The sequence below is a fragment of the Pleurodeles waltl genome, chromosome 3_1 (genome assembly GCF_031143425.1).
Source record: "Pleurodeles waltl isolate 20211129_DDA chromosome 3_1, aPleWal1.hap1.20221129, whole genome shotgun sequence".
Classification (NCBI taxonomy): Eukaryota; Metazoa; Chordata; class Amphibia; order Caudata; family Salamandridae; genus Pleurodeles; species Pleurodeles waltl.
Window position 1 is genome coordinate 1,376,465,365 of NC_090440.1, and position 12,358 is coordinate 1,376,477,722.

At 43.7% G+C, this 12,358-nt stretch overlaps 1 protein-coding gene across 3 annotated transcripts in view; it reads right to left on the reverse strand.

Moving 5' to 3' along the window:
- Nucleotides 1–12,358, reverse strand: part of SCMH1 (Scm polycomb group protein homolog 1) — a 400,787-nt gene that overhangs the window by 200,673 nt on the left and 187,756 nt on the right. For all 3 annotated transcript variants that reach the window (XM_069224887.1, XM_069224886.1, XM_069224888.1), the window contains one exon: nucleotides 9,303–9,538. In XM_069224887.1, coding sequence (XP_069080988.1) covers nucleotides 9,303–9,538 — 236 coding nt within the window. The remainder of the gene's footprint in view (nucleotides 1–9,302; nucleotides 9,539–12,358) is intronic.

Sequence of the window (12,358 nt, forward strand, 5' to 3'; positions counted from 1 at the left end):
TAAGCTTTCTTGGGTTGGAAGGTTGGATCTTTTTTTGGCCTTAAAACTAAGTCAGATGTTTCGGCCCCTAAGCATGGCATCGCAGCTTCGACTCCAAGGAGTGAGGATGCTTACTGTAGTCAGAGGCAGAACTTTTTATTGATTTACTCGACTCCTAAGTGGACGGAAAAGTGGCTTTTTACGGCGCTGAACCCGAAGGTCGGTCGACGACAGTCTTTTTTCCGTCGAACCATGGCCTTCTGGATGTGGTGTACCCAAGGCCTTCGGTGTTTTTTTTGTATGTGGGCATAGGGGCAGACGTACTCACGTGCTGGCCAGCAGTGATAGGCCTATCTTCTTCCGATTCTTGCTCACAGTTGGTGTCTCGGATGGAGACTGCTGCTTGCGCCTGTTTTTCTTCCATGACGTCGAGATGCTCTGTACTTTTCGACGCCATCTCCAACCTTCTGGATCTCCGATCCCGCAAGGTCTTCTTGGATCGAAACGATTGACAGGCCTCACAATCCTCTTCTTGGTGGTCCGGAGAAAGATACAGATTACAAACCAGGTGTTAGTCTGTATAGGGAAACATCGCATGGCACCAAGGCCAGAATCGAAATAGAGTCCGATCCATCAGGTTTCCACCCGGTAGGCCCGAACAGGCCCGAGTCAGGCGCACGCGCCCAGAAGGACGAAATCTATATTCCAACGGCACTAACGGTTCGGGCTAGATGGAACGCGATCGAAATAATACCGATTATTAAATGACTTTTCTAAGGTTTCCGATTCGAAGTCTCAGCGGGAGAGGAAATACGACTGAAGCTGACCGAGGAAAGAAAACAATCTAACAATGAAGTTGATGCCCATGCGCAATGTAACCGAGAGGGGGAGTCACTCGATCCTGTGGCTCCGAAAAGACTTCTTCGAAGAAAAACAACTTGTAACTCTCCGAGCCCAACACTAGATGTCGGAAGAGATATGCAGCTATGCAGCATTGTGTATCTGCAGCTACACAGGCCATAGAACATATGTATAAATATATATATATATATATATATGGAAAATGTCACTTACCCAGTGTACATCTGTTCGTGGCATTAGTCGCTGCAGATTCACATGCTGTGCACATCCCGCCATCTAGTGTTGGGCTCGGAGTGTTACAAGTTGTTTTTCTTCTAAGAAGTCTTTTCGAGTCACGAGATCGAGGGACTCCTCCCATTACGGCTCCATTGCGCATGGGCGTCGACTCCATCTTAGATTGTTTTCCCCGCAGAGGGTGAGGTAGGAGTTGTGTATGCTAGTAATAGTGCCCATGCAATGGAGTGAATACGTATGTACATAATGTAGTTTAAAGTAATATATTTACAAATTTATAAATGTTCAAGATCAACTTCTAAACGGCTACAGGCTCCCGGGGAGGCGGGTGGGCGCATGTGAATCTGCAGCGACTAATGCCACGAACAGATGTACACTGGGTAAGTGACATTTTCCGTTCGATGGCATGTGTAGCTGCAGATACACATGCTGTGCATAGACTAGTAAGCAGTTATCTCCCCAAAAGCGGTGGATCAGCCTGTAGGAGTTGAAGTTGTTTGAAACAATGTTGGTAGTACTGCTTGACCTACTGTGGCTTGTTGTGCCTTTAACACATCTACACAGTAGTGTTTGGTAAATGTATGAGGCGTAGACCATGTAGCTGCCTTACATATTTCGATCATTGGAATATTTCCTAGAAAGGCCATGGCAGCACCTTTCTTTCTAGTTGAGTGTGCCTTTGGTGTAATAGGTAGTTCTCTTTTTGCTTTAAGATAACAGGTTTGAATGCACTTAACTATCCATGTAGCAATGCCTTGTTTAGAAATTGGATTTCCTGTATGAGGCTTTTGGAAAGCAATAAATAATTGTTTTGTTTTTCGAATTAGTTTTGTTCTGTCAATGTAGTACATTAACGCTCTTTTGATGTCTAATGTATGTAGTGCTCTTTCAGCTACAGAATCTGGCTGTGGAAAGAACACTGGTAGTTCTACTGTTTGGTTCAAGTGGAACGGTGATATGACTTTTGGTAAGAATTTAGGATTTGTTCGTAAGACTACTTTATGCCTGTGTATCTGAATAAATGGTTCTTGTATGGTAAATGCTTAGCAGACAGTGAAAAGCGCGACGGGTGTAACTGCACCCGTCGCACACCTGCAACACCTCCGGCTCCATTCGGAGCCGGCTTCAGTGTTGCAGGCCTCTTTCCCGCTGGGCCAGCGGGCGCTATATTGGCTAGCGCCCAGCGGGAAAGTCAGAATGGCCCCAGCGGTCTTTCGACAGCGGAGCGGCCATATGGCGGTTCCCGCCAGGCGGGCGGCAACCGCCGCCCGCCGGGGTCGGAATGACCCCCTAAGTGTCCGAATTCTAAGATTTCAGGAGCCAAATTGCTAGATTCAGCGATGCTGGATTTGGGTGTCTGATCTGTTGTTTGTGTTGAGTTAACAGATCTGGTTTGTTTGGTAGTTTGACATGAGGCACTACTGAGAGGTCTAGTAGTGTTGTGTACCAAGGTTGTCTTGCCCAAGTTGGTGCTATTAGTATGAGTTTGAGTTTGTTTTGACTCAATTTGTTTACTAGATATGGAAGGAGTGGGGGAAAAGCGTATGCAAATATCCCTGACCAACTCATCCATAACGCATTGCCCTGAGACTGATCTTGTGGGTATCTGGATGCGAAGTTTTGGCATTTTGCGTTTTCTTTTGTTGCAAATAGGTCTATTTGTGGTGTTCCTCATCTTTGGAAGTAAGTGTTTAGTATTTCGGGGTGAATCTCCCATTCGTGGATCTGTTGATGATCCCGAGAAAGATTGTCTGCCAACTGATTCTGAATCCCTGGAATAAACTGTGCTATTAGGCGAATGTGGTTGTGAATCGCCCAATACCATATTTTTTGTGCTAGAAGACACAACTGAGTTGAGTGTGTTCCTCCTTGTTTGTTTAGATAATACATCGTTGTCATGTTGTCTGTTTTGACAAGGATGTGTTTTTGGCTTATTATGGGTTGAAATGCTTTTAGCGCTAGAAATACTGCCAGTAGTTCTAAGTGATTTATATGAAGTTGTCTTTGCTGAGTGTCCCATTGTCACTGGATGCTGTGTTGATTGAGATGAGCTCCCGATCCTATAATGGAGGCATCCGTAGTTATTGCGTATTGAGGCACTGGGTCTTGAAAAGGCCGCCCTTGGTTTAAGTTTATGTTGCTCCACCATAGAAGCGAGGTGTATGTTTGGCAGTCTATCAACACTAGATCTAGAAGTTGACCCTGTGCCTGTGACCATTGTGATGCTAGGCACTGTTGTAAGGGCCGCATGTGCAATCTTGCATTTGGGACAATGGCTATGCATGAGGACATCATGCCTAGTAGTTTCATTACCATCTTGACCTGTATTTTTTGTTCTGGATACATGACCTGTATTACCTTGTGGAAAGCTTGTACCCTTTGTGGACTTGGAGTGGCAACCCCTTTTGTTGTGTTGATTGTCGCCCCTAAGTATTGCTGTGTTTGGCACGGCTGAATGTGCGACTTTGTGTAGTTGATTGAGAAACCTAGTTTGTGGAGTGTGTCGATAACATACTTTGTGTGTTGTGAACACCTTTTTTGCGTGTTGGTTTTGATTAGCCAATCGTCTAGGTATGGGAACACGTGTATTTGCTGTCTTCTGATATGCGCAGCTACCACTGCCAGGCATTTTGTAAAAACTCTTGGCGCAGTTGTTATCCCAAATGGCAATACCTTGAATTGGTAATGTACCCCTTGGAATACAAACCTTAGGTACTTTCTGTGTGAAGGATGTATCGGTATATGGAAGTATGCATCCTTTAGGTCTAGTGTTGTCATGTAGTCTTGCTGTTTGAGCAATGGGATTACGTCCTGTAATGTCACCATGTGAAAGTGATCTGATTTGATGTAGGTGTTTAACGTAATGAGATCTAGTATAGGTCTTAGAGTTTTGTCCTTTTTGGGTATGAGAAAGTACAGAGAGTAAACTCCTATTCCTTTCTGATGAACTGGTACTAATTCTATTGCTTCTTTTTGTAACAACGCTTGTACTTCCAGTTGTAGAAGGTCTATGTGTTGTTTTGACATATTGTGTGTTTTCGGTGGGACATTTGGAGGGAATTTGAGAAATTCTATGCAATAACCATGCTGGATAATTGCTAATACCCAAGTATCTGTTGTTATTTCCTCCCATTGTTTGTAGAACTTGGTTAGTCTCCCCCCCACAGGTGTTACGTGTTGGGGATTTGTGACGTGTAAGTCACTGTTTGTTTTGTGGAGTTTTGGGACTTTGGAACTTCCCTCTACTTTTTTGGAACTGTCCCCCTCTATATTGTCCCCGAAAACTTCCCCGCAGATATTGGCTCTGATAAGTGGGCCTTGTTTGTGAGGTTGTGGGTTCTGTGCTTTGCCCTCGAAACCCCCCTCGAAACTGTGTTTTTCGAAATGTGCCTCTGCTCTGTGGGGAGTAGAGTGCGCCCATGGCTTTGGCCGTATCAGTGTCTTTCTTAAGTTTTTCGATAGCAGTGTCCACCTCCGGCCCAAACAACTGCTGTCCGTTAAATAGCATATTCAGCACAGCTTGCTGTATTTCTGGTTAAAATCCTGATGTACGCAGCCATGCATGTCTCCTTATTGTCACTGCTGTGTTGACAGTTCTAGCAGCTGTGTCTGCTGCATCCATTCCTGACCATATCCGATTGATGGAGATACTCTGTCCTTCTTCTACTACTTGCTGTGCTCTCTTCTGGAACTCCTTGGGCAAATGTTCTATAAAGTGTTGCATTTCGTCCCAATGAGCCCTATCGTATCTGGCCAACAAAGCCTGTGAGTTTGCAATACGCCATTGGTTTGCTGCCTGTGCCGCCACCCTTTTCCCTGCTGCGTCGAATTTTCTACTTTCTTTATCTGGAGGTGGTGCATCTCCTGAAGTATGTCAGTTCGCTCTCTTGCGAGCTGCCCCTACTACAACTGAGTCCGGTGTTAGCTGTTGTGTGATGTACACGGGGTCTGTTGGTGGCGGTTTATATTTTTTCTCCACTCTTGGAGTAATGGCCCTTCCTTTTACAGGCTCCTCAAACACTTGTTTGGAGTGCTTTAGCATTCCAGGTAGCATGGGGAGACTCTGGTACTGGCTGTGTGTGGACGACAGTGTATTAAATAGAAAGTCGTCTTCAATGGGCTCTGCATGCAGGCTGACATTATGAAATGCCGCTGCCCTCGACACCACCTGTGCGTAGGCTGTACTATCTTCTGGTGGCGACCGTGTAGCTGGATAACAGTCAGGACTATTATCTGACACTGGCGCATCATAAAGATCCCACGCGTCAGGGTCATCTTGACTCATCCCTGTATGAGTCGGGGATTGCATCATAGGTGGAGTGGCTACCGGTGATGGTTGCGGCGAGCGTTGTGGAGACGGTGGCGGGCTTACTTGTTTAGCCACCTTTGCCTGTGGCTGCTTGTCTTTCTCCTGGAAGGCAAGTTTGCGTTTCATTCTAATAGGAGGGAGAGTGCTGATCTTCCCCGTTTCTTTTTGGATGTGGAGCCTTCTTTGGGTGTAGTCTGGCTCCATTGTCTCCAATTCCTGTCCAAATCTATGTATTTTCATTTGTGAGGACAGCCCTTGTTCCTCTGTGTGGGAACTTGATTTCGGTTCCGAGGCCGGATGTTTCGGTATCGAAACCTTTTCGGCTACTTTTTCCGGTTCCGACGAAACCTTTTTTATTTTCGGCGTCGTTGTCTCTCGGTGCCGACTCATTTCGGTGCCGCTGTCTCGGTGCCGAACTTGCTCGGAGCCGCTATCTCGGGCCTGAGATTGCTGTGTGGCGGTATCTCGACCGGAGTCGGATGACTTCGACACCAGCGTGCCCTTTTTTGGTGCCGATGTTCGGTCACCTATTTTTCGGGTTAAGCCATGGCCTGTTGGCGGTGGCGTCCCCTGGGCCTTTGTGGTCTTCTCGTGAGTTTTATGTTTCGACGTCTTACTCGCGGTTTTCGGCGTTTCTTCGAGATCAAGCTCGTCCGAGTCCGATTCCTGGATGGAGAAGGTTTCTTCTTCCTCCTCTAAACGCCCTTGTCCTGTCGGCGCCGACGTCATCTGCAGTCTTCTTGCTCTTCGGTCTCTAAGTGTCTTCCTGGAACGAAACACTCGACATGCTTCACAAGTATCTTCCTTGTGTTCTGGCGACAAACACAAGTTACAGACCAGATGCTGATCTGTATATGGATACTTGTTATGGCATTTTGGGCAGAAGCGGAATGGGGTCCGTTCCATCAGCCTTGAAGAGACACGTGGCCGGGCCGACCAGGCCCCGACGGGGGAATCGAAAAAACTCTGAAGGGCCACCGGAGCTCTTCAAAAGTCAGTGTCGATCTGTTATAACTAACCCGATACCGAACGCAAACAATACTGACGATTTTTCCGAGATTCTAACTAACTTTCCGAACTGAAACCCGGAGCGAAAAGGAACACGTCCGAACCCGATGGCGGAAAAAAAACAATCTAAGATGGAGTCGACGCCCATGCGCAATGGAGCCGAAATGGGAGGAGTCCCTCGATCTCGTGACTCGAAAAGACTTCTTCGAAGAAAAACAACTTGTAACACTCCGAACCCAACACTAGATGGTGGGATGTGCACAGCATGTGTATCTGCAGCTACACATGCCATCGAACATATATATATATATATATATATATATATATATATATATATATATATATATATATCCCAGTGGCGGTTGCCACTGGGTAGTTATAGTTAGGGCCTAGTGTCTATAGAAAAAGGTGTTTTTGCTTGCCTATATCTTTGGCGCTGCTTGACGAACCTTCATGAAATTATGCAAAAACATTTGACAGTCTCATGAGCTGCTGTCTGGAAAGTTTCCGGGTGATCCATCAAGCGGGAGCCGAGATATAAGGGGTGAAATTTAGAGCATTTTCAATGTTAATTCCCATAGGAAATATATGGTGTAAATCTGTTCAGTAGTTTTTGAGAAATTTAAGGAAATCCAAATTTGTATATTTAGGGACGCAAAGGATTCACAACCCCTCCCGATCTCGTCCGATATCTGACTAGCTGCCAACACTTCAACAACAAATTGTTGGCAGCCATCCTAGGGCTCAGCTGAAGCCAAGAAAAAAAGATGAAAAAATACAAAAGGGGTCAGGGTATGAACACCCTGACCCCTTAGCTCTGGTGCTGGGGGCCAAAAGGGACCACCCCAGGGCTAAAAAGCATATTAAAAAAATGTTAGCGCAAAGTCGCGAATCCGTAATAAAACATTTTTTTAAAATGTTTTTTTTTTAAAGTGCGGGCTCCCATGCTTGCTTTTGAAAAAAGCCCCTGGTAGGCCTGGTCCCAGGGGCACTCTTATTTTTTAATCGGGGGCTCCTCGCCCCCACCACAGCCCCGGGGGCCACCACCTCCCCAAGGGGAATAATGAAATATGAGAGGAGGACTGCGTGGCCCCTCGGACCACCACCCAGGGCAAAAATGCTTTTAATATGTGGGGGAGGCCCGATGACCTCCCCCACAGCCCCGGGGGCCAGCACCTACCGGGGGATATAATGAAATATGAGCGGTGGCACCTCCCCGGCACCCAACCGCAGCCCTGTGGATCATCGCCATCCCTAGGGGACATTCTAAATAATGTAAAAGGGGGTCTGTTTCGGACCCCAATTAACCCCGAGGACCACCATCTCCCCAGGGCTATAACTACATTGGAGGGGGGGGCCGCATGGCCCCCCTCGAAGGAGCCACTGATGGCCCTGGGGACCGCCACCCCCTAGGGCAGGCTCCTGGGGCCCTGGGGTGCCCACTCTTTGAAGCTGCAGCCAAGTCACAGCAAACACTCATTTTTGACAGCGGGACCAGCCACAAAGGTATGCATGCAGGGAACAGAGATGAACGGTTTGCTTCAGAAACCACGGAGCTGCTATTTAAAGCATCACCTTGGTTGCTGAAGCAATGGGACCGGGGGGTACCCAGAAGGGCTTGTTCTACAATTTAAATATTGCACACACCTTCACACTGAGCTGGACTAGTTTGACTCTTTTTTTTATTTTGTTTAAACTACAAATGTTTAAGGCTCATACTGAAAACCTCAAGTAACTATAACTCACGCCCTAAGGTAACTGTAACTTGCACCCTCCCCATGCACTGCTAATTAACCCATAAATTACGTCACTCATGACATCATAGATAACATTATTGATAATATCAATGTGATAAATGCAGAAACATTGTTGATGAAAAAACTGTGCATGGTGGGGGTTGGGCACGGGTTCTAGTTATTTTAGATAACTCTAACTATTACTGGTGCATTTCTAAGGTGTTTTACCTTTAAAATGTGAGCCTAATTATAACGTCCATGTAACCTTTGTTTTTTTCAGCGTTTATATTTTCACACCGAACACTGAAGAACATAGTACATCTAGAGTGAACATTTGCCAGTTGTTGGGTGACAGCCGATGGAATAATTCCATAAGGCCCTCATTACGATGGGGGCGATAAATCCAGTTGGATCCGTAAACCGACTTGCAGGCCTTCCGAATGATAAGCTCAGTTGGAGCACTGGAGATCTGTGGTGTTTCACCAAAGATTTCACCATAAGCCATTAGGTGAAATACCAGAAAAAACATGTTGACTTCGCCTAAGCGTTACTCCTCAAAATCTCAGAATACCACCACCCCTATCAACACCCCCCTGCACAAAAAAACCCCAAAAACTCAGGCACCAGAAGGAACAGTGATTCTGTGAGGAGGGCATTATGGGCCATATGCACGAACACATTTTCCCATAGACACAGAATGGATTAAATCCTTTGATACATCTGGCTCTATATTCTGTATCTTCACTTGTGATTTTCATATTTTTATTTTTTTTATATTTAACTGTCAGATTGTGTAGTTGTCTTCAGACAATCTTTTTACTGTGACATCCAATAACTGTGCTTCAGATTCTCAACACTCCCACAACCCATTATTATCTACGTGGCATTATAAGGAATTTGTTTCACACTGTATTACATCTCTAGCCTCTCCGAAACCACTCCCACTCAACCCTAGCACTGCAATAAAATGAAGCAGGAAAAGACATGTGCTGTTTAAAGAGCATAAGCAGGTTAACAGTGTACTTCTGGTATCTGTGTGCAATATTTTGGTCGCGGGTTTTAATTTCGACGGGGACAACTAAGCTCTTCACTTTTCGAGGTCAAGTACTGTAAAATGGAAAGACCACACATGAATGCTGTATGAAAAGCAAATTATTTGGATGTCTACAAATTACCTTGCTCCCAGGCTTTGGTCCCCTCTTTTTTGGCAACTTCAAAGGCTCCACTATAGACGTGGAGGAGTAGGAGGAAAGGTGATGGAGGAGACCCTTTGGCGTTCGTCCACGCCTCTTGTCGATCTTACAGACTTGTCGCACTGGTGGGTGGAGTCTGATGTTCCTTACACTACTTTGCATGCTGAGCTTTTCAGAGCATATGTCGGAGGCAGTGATGGGGCTTTTTGGAACCACAACTGTAAAGGAAAATAAGACGAAGGATAAAAGATGAAGCATATTTACCAAGACCCACTATTAACATTGTACTATTCCTAATTACAAATAGGTCAGAAACACAGTTCACTTAGCGTGGTAAACAGCCATTTCAGTATAAAGAAATCGTAATGCTACGAAACATGGTGTCTGGATCCACTGCACCATTTAATGTAGAGAAGAGGGTTGTTAAATATGAGCCCTTTGAAAATGTAAAAATAAACTTACATTTGCTCAGAAGAGTATAGCGCCTAACTGAGGTAAAACTGTTAACCAATTAAGATGTTTTTTAGTGGCAATATATAAAAAAAATGAACTCAAACTAAAGATTGCATCCTTGAGAAGGCATTAGCTAAGCAAACATGTCTGGCCTTAACAAAGTAGTGCAATGCTACTTATTTATTGTAAGCAGGTATAATAAAACAAACAAAAAAATACATTACCTCCTATTGCTAGCTGCTATACTATTGCAATATAAAATTTCAAATAAAAAACAATTTGCTGATGCAGCTCTTTTACAGCTTTAAAAAACAGAAAATAATTCGTCAATTAAATAGAAACCCGAACTGCAAGCAAAAACAAATAACTTGTAAAGTAATTATTTAAAAAAACATGAGCCCCATCTGAGCCACCTTTTTCACTAAACAGGAACTATGTTTAGGTGGAAGTAAACAATGTTCACATGCTTTGTGCAGTCACTCAAATTGAAGGAAGCCTGTAGGAAAAGTGGGATGGGCCATTGCCCCGTGCTGTATGCGGTTCTGTGGGCAGAAGCAAAATGTGAATGGCAATGTAAATGACCAATGGATGAAGTCCGCTGACCAAGAGCCACTATATATGTACATTGTCTTTTTTTTTTTTTTTAACAGACAAAGGTCTGGCAGGAAATGTAAAGCGGTCTCAAAGACCTTACCCAAAAGAGGCACAACTTTCCTGTGTTGAAAACATCAGCTAGCATTAAGGGCGGCAATGCGAGATAAAGGGTTCACATCTTCATCTCCATTTTTACATAATTAATAGGGGTTCCCAGAGAAACTTGGGAGGTTTAAAAGATGCTAACAGAAGATTAGATTAAAACATAATGCAAAACATACAGTTTCCATTAGAAATACTGCTATCACCCCCGGGCAAAAAACGGATTTTGCACCCTGAAAGGCTCTGCAACTATGTGGGAGAGCTCACTGAAGCATTACAATGACTCAGTCATTGTGTTAACAAAAATTAACTATACAAATCAGGTGTGTTGATCTGTGAAACCGCAATGCTACCTTCATTCATCCTCCGTGTGCCATTCTGTATTCAAATGTATAATCTTATTTATTACCCCCGAGAAAAGACAAACATTAAAAATGCTATTTGATCCGTCACCAACTGATATGGTTTTTCAATAAGCCATGGACCACATATTTAAGAATCTTTAAGGCGTTATATAACTAAAAGGGTATAATGTGGGGAAATACCCACCATATTATTAAAGTAATAAGTGAGATATAAGGACATGCCTACTGGATTGTGGAATACTACTTAAAACATTATCTTGTCGCTGCTGAAAGGGTCCATGTCCATTCTGCTTCCTGGTGATTTGTATTTATGGTACCCCTGTATGTGCCACGCTGCTTCTTCTTAGACACACCTATATTCTGTCATTCACTGTGCTCCACTGATTACTCACAAAATCTCATATCCTTCTGAGACTTACTTAAACCCTACCTCCTCAACTTCATTAATCCTGACCCCTTTATGTGATCATTGAGTGTTTTGTGAGTAACGGTCTAAGCTGCCATGAATTTGACAATGTTTTGTACTGAGAAACAAGTGGGTGAAAGAGGTACATAAATATATAACATTAAATGAAACGAAAACCAGTGTTCTGAAATTTAGAAAATGCTTAACGCCAGAACTGTTAGCGAAACATCAAAGATCAAAGCCCATGCACCCCATTACAATGTAAATGGCTAGACTTGTTTTGTAGTCAAGGAATATTGTAGGTAATAAATGTATTCATTTGTCCTATATATATTTATTCTTTTTGCCCAATGTTCAGTGCTTCACACTATGTAAGGTAACAATGACACCACATTTATTCTGTGTGAAGTGTCACAGATGTGAGTAGCATTCTAACAAGTAGCCAAAGCCGAGAGGCTCCATGGTTTAAAGAAAAAAAAAACATTTTTCAAGGAAAACAAGAACTATGAAGGTATATCTAATAATTAAAGAAGGGCTGTGTAGGAGCCCCGAAGTGATGCATGTTTGATACTAAGCAATGAATCTGTCATTAAGAATGCGAGCATGTAAAATTCGGATTCAGTGCTCAGCAAGCAGGGAAGGGGGTCAAGAATGCATTTTTAACCGATCCTCAGTACGCAGACGCAGACTGTTAAATGGACATTAGTGAACGTGGTTGGTATTCTTACCAAACAAAGGTAAACTTACACACTTTAAGCAAAAAAAAGCGCATCACAAAATGTAAACTTTTATGCCGTTATATTGCGATCTAAAACCTTTAAAATAACAAGGAAATGAGTACTTACCGAACTGATTACTATTAATCTGCCACCTCCTGCCAGGTGGTTTACATTAGGGGACACAAGAAATATGAAGTTTGCTTGGTTTCCATAAACAGACAGAAAATGAATAATGTGCGGTGAAACTGTATTGACAAGATTTGATGTTTCACAGCATATTCTCTCAATTTTTCAAATAGAAATCCTGATTTTTAATTCTAAATGCGCTGTCCTTCTATTGCAACTGCAGAAAAGGGAATGAACAGGAGGAAAAATGTGGTGCTGAAAAAAAATCTTTTC